The sequence below is a fragment of the Apis dorsata genome, unplaced genomic scaffold (genome assembly GCF_000469605.1).
Source record: "Apis dorsata unplaced genomic scaffold, Apis dorsata 1.3 scaffold_741, whole genome shotgun sequence".
Classification (NCBI taxonomy): domain Eukaryota; kingdom Metazoa; phylum Arthropoda; class Insecta; order Hymenoptera; family Apidae; genus Apis; species Apis dorsata.
The window spans coordinates 73519-76844 of NW_006263902.1; the positions used below are offsets into that span (position 1 = coordinate 73519).

At 17.6% G+C, this 3326-nt stretch overlaps 1 protein-coding gene across 2 annotated transcripts in view; it reads left to right on the forward strand.

The window, feature by feature from the left end:
* The first annotated feature begins 307 nt into the window (after window positions 1-307).
* Window positions 308-3326, forward strand: part of LOC102675247 (RNA-binding protein 33-like) — a 10191-nt gene continuing 7172 nt past the window's right edge. For both annotated transcript variants that reach the window (XM_006622718.2, XM_031513797.1), the window contains exons 1-2: window positions 308-461; window positions 1200-1299. In XM_006622718.2, coding sequence (XP_006622781.1) covers window positions 451-461; window positions 1200-1299 — 111 coding nt within the window. In that variant the 5' untranslated portion in view covers window positions 308-450. The remainder of the gene's footprint in view (window positions 462-1199; window positions 1300-3326) is intronic.

The window sequence follows — 3326 nt, forward strand, 5'->3', positions numbered from 1 at the left end:
TATATATATATATTAGATATTGATATAGATCTATTTATATACTATAAATTGAAATATATTATAAATTTAATTTATATATTACATATATATTTATACTTATGTAAATTCAAAGATAAATATATAAATTAATATATCTATATTATATTAATTTAAAATATAATATTCGATTAATATTAATAATTTAATTAATAACACATATTATCAATATTTTATTTAATATGGTTTATTTTATATTTATATATTATTTTATATTTCATTCAAAATTATTATAGTATGCAAAAATAATACGTGTTATGTTTGTTACGATATTATATTCAATTCCAGATTTCGATATAAGATTAACATATCGAAATTAAATCGATGTGACCTACGCAACGCTCACTACACTACATATTTCGTAGCCATCACAGATTGCTGACTTTCACTCAAGTGCAAGAAAGTGAATATACAATGTCGGAACAGTAAGAATTTTTCTTTTTTTTATTATAAAGAACGAATATTTTAGTATAATTTTAGAATTTAATTTAATTTTTGAATATATATATAAATTTAATACTATTATTTTTCGGTCATATCAATTTTGGTTTGAGGTTAGAATTATCATTACTGTTAATACTGACGTACTTATACTGTATTTTCTTTATCATCCATCTTTTTCTTGAATTATTTATTTATTATTTTTACAATTAATAAAATTTATAAAATATAATATTTGTATTGGCAATGTATAAAGTGAAGTTTAATTTAATTCTGAAAATATCTATTTTTATTGTATATTATGAATTACTTTAATAAACATTACTTTGATTACTCTTTCGTGTATATCATTCTTTTTCATAAGTGTTGTAAATTTTCTATTAATACAAATTTATTGTCTTTATATATTGATTAAACATAATTTAAGAAATATTTATATTGTAAACAATAGATTTTAATATTATAAAGTAGTATAATAATGTAATTTATTCAAATTGATTTTGTTTATGATGTGAATAGATCAAAATAAATTAAAAAATTAAAATTAAAATAATTTTATTTGTATAATAATTTAAAAATTGCTAATTTTATAGTATATATTCACATGATTTAAATAATTTAAATTTGTATTATTAGTTTTATAATTTATTATAAAAAAATTGGTTAATAATATAATGTAACTTTGATTATTTATAATTTTTTACAATTATTTGTTATTTTAGTGATGATACATTGTTGGATGAAGATCTCGGAGATGATGAATATGATCTAGGCAATGATGAAGAAGAGGCTCTTTTAGCAGATGACTATGAATTGGAGAGGGTGAGCATATTGCTGGACCATTATTTTGTTGTTAAATGAAAATTAGTTCATCATTATGTATCATCATATAATATAATATCCAAATTTAATATCAAATATTTAAAAAATTTTAATTTCAGTTAAAAATATGAAATTTTTTGATTCATTTTTGTTATAATATAATATTTATGATCAAGATATTATCATTAATTAAAATGAATTTGAAAATTGTAAACTATAAATTATTGATTATTACTACTATGAATTTTCTAATCATTCTCATAAACTTTATGAAAAGTAATTCATATATACGCGTGCGTGCGTACAATACATACATTATAAATATATTAATTTGTTTTTGTAATAAATTATATACTTTCATATGTATTCTATAAATAATATATTTCAGCAAGCAAGAACTTAGTTCTTTCTTACTTACTTTGTGTATTATAATTAAGATAAAGAAATTTAAAATTGTAACTTAATGTTACATTCTTGATTGTGTAATAGTATTGTTTTAGGCACAAAATATTATTTGCTAATGTATAGAATCACTTTGTACATGTCATGTTTATCAAAGCGATCTATTTAAATATTATTAATAACCAAAATCAATTACATATATTACTAAACAAAGATATATTTTGGTTAAAAAATTTGAAACTTTTAGAGATATTTTAATAAGTATTTTACAAAATTGTAAGCGTAAATATGATATGCTTATTATAAGAGATTGTATTCAAAGCTTAAAGTAAATGCGTAAAAATTATTAAACATTTTTGCATAAGCAAAAATTTTGTAATAAATAATACAGACATTGCATATTAATTGCTAGCTTATATAATTTTCTGTGAAATTTTTCAGTTTTATAATAATATGCAAAAAATTGTGAACAAAGGAAAAATTGTGAAAACTGTGAGGAAAAGAAAACGTAACATGTTTAATAAAATATAAATTATACAGGGAAAATGAAAGATAATCTATTAATATTTATTCTTCATGTCCATTATATTACATGTATAATATAGTTTGTTGCAAACAATTTCTATCCTTTGTATTTTTTTTTTGTATTTTATTTATTATTTAAAATTTAATAAGTAATTTTATTACCTTTTAGATTGTTATGAAAAATTTTTATATATTAATATTTCCTAATTTATTATGTTATTTATATTTATTATATTTCCTTTTCCCTGTTTGTTAAATAATTATTAGATACTGTAAGCAGCATTAATGTTAATAATAGTTGAAGCAGTAATATTATACAAATCTGTCAATATGCCAGTTATGTGTTTGTAGTTTTTCTATAAATTATTATTTGAAGTATTATTGAGTTTTGTAATATATAATGTATATATTTAAATATTGCTACAAATTACTACAAATATATATACTCAGACATATAGAGAATGTTTTAATGAAAATTTTTTTTATATAATAAAATAATTAAATTGTAATACATACATATTTTTATAAATTTCTTGAAATTGTATTTAAAATTTCAATTTCATATGATGGTAATTAATTTTTTTATTTAAAAAAAAATTATATATAAATTTCTAAAAAAATGAAATATAATTATATAATTATTGTTTTATAATATATATTAAAAATTAAAAACAAAATATTCTCTAAATATATTTTAATATTCAGAATTTCTTTTTCTCAATGAAGTTTGCATGATATGAATTCTTTCATTAAAACATTCATTTGTTATGTACAAAAAAAAAATGTCAAATTTGATCGTCATGATAAATGATATTGTAAGAAGGTAATGTTATTCGTTTTTCTGAATAATCGTAACACTATCACAACATATTTCTTCTGATACTACATATTAATTTGTGTAGTATTTAAAATCATGTATTTATTTTCATTTTCATAAAAAAAAGCAGTAGCATGAAATATTTAAAAAATTTAAATTCAAATTTAAAAAAATGTCTAATATTATAAATTTATGAAAAATAAAATTAAAAAATAAATTATATATTATATACATGTATATATATCTTATATGATATGATATATATATATATATATATATATAT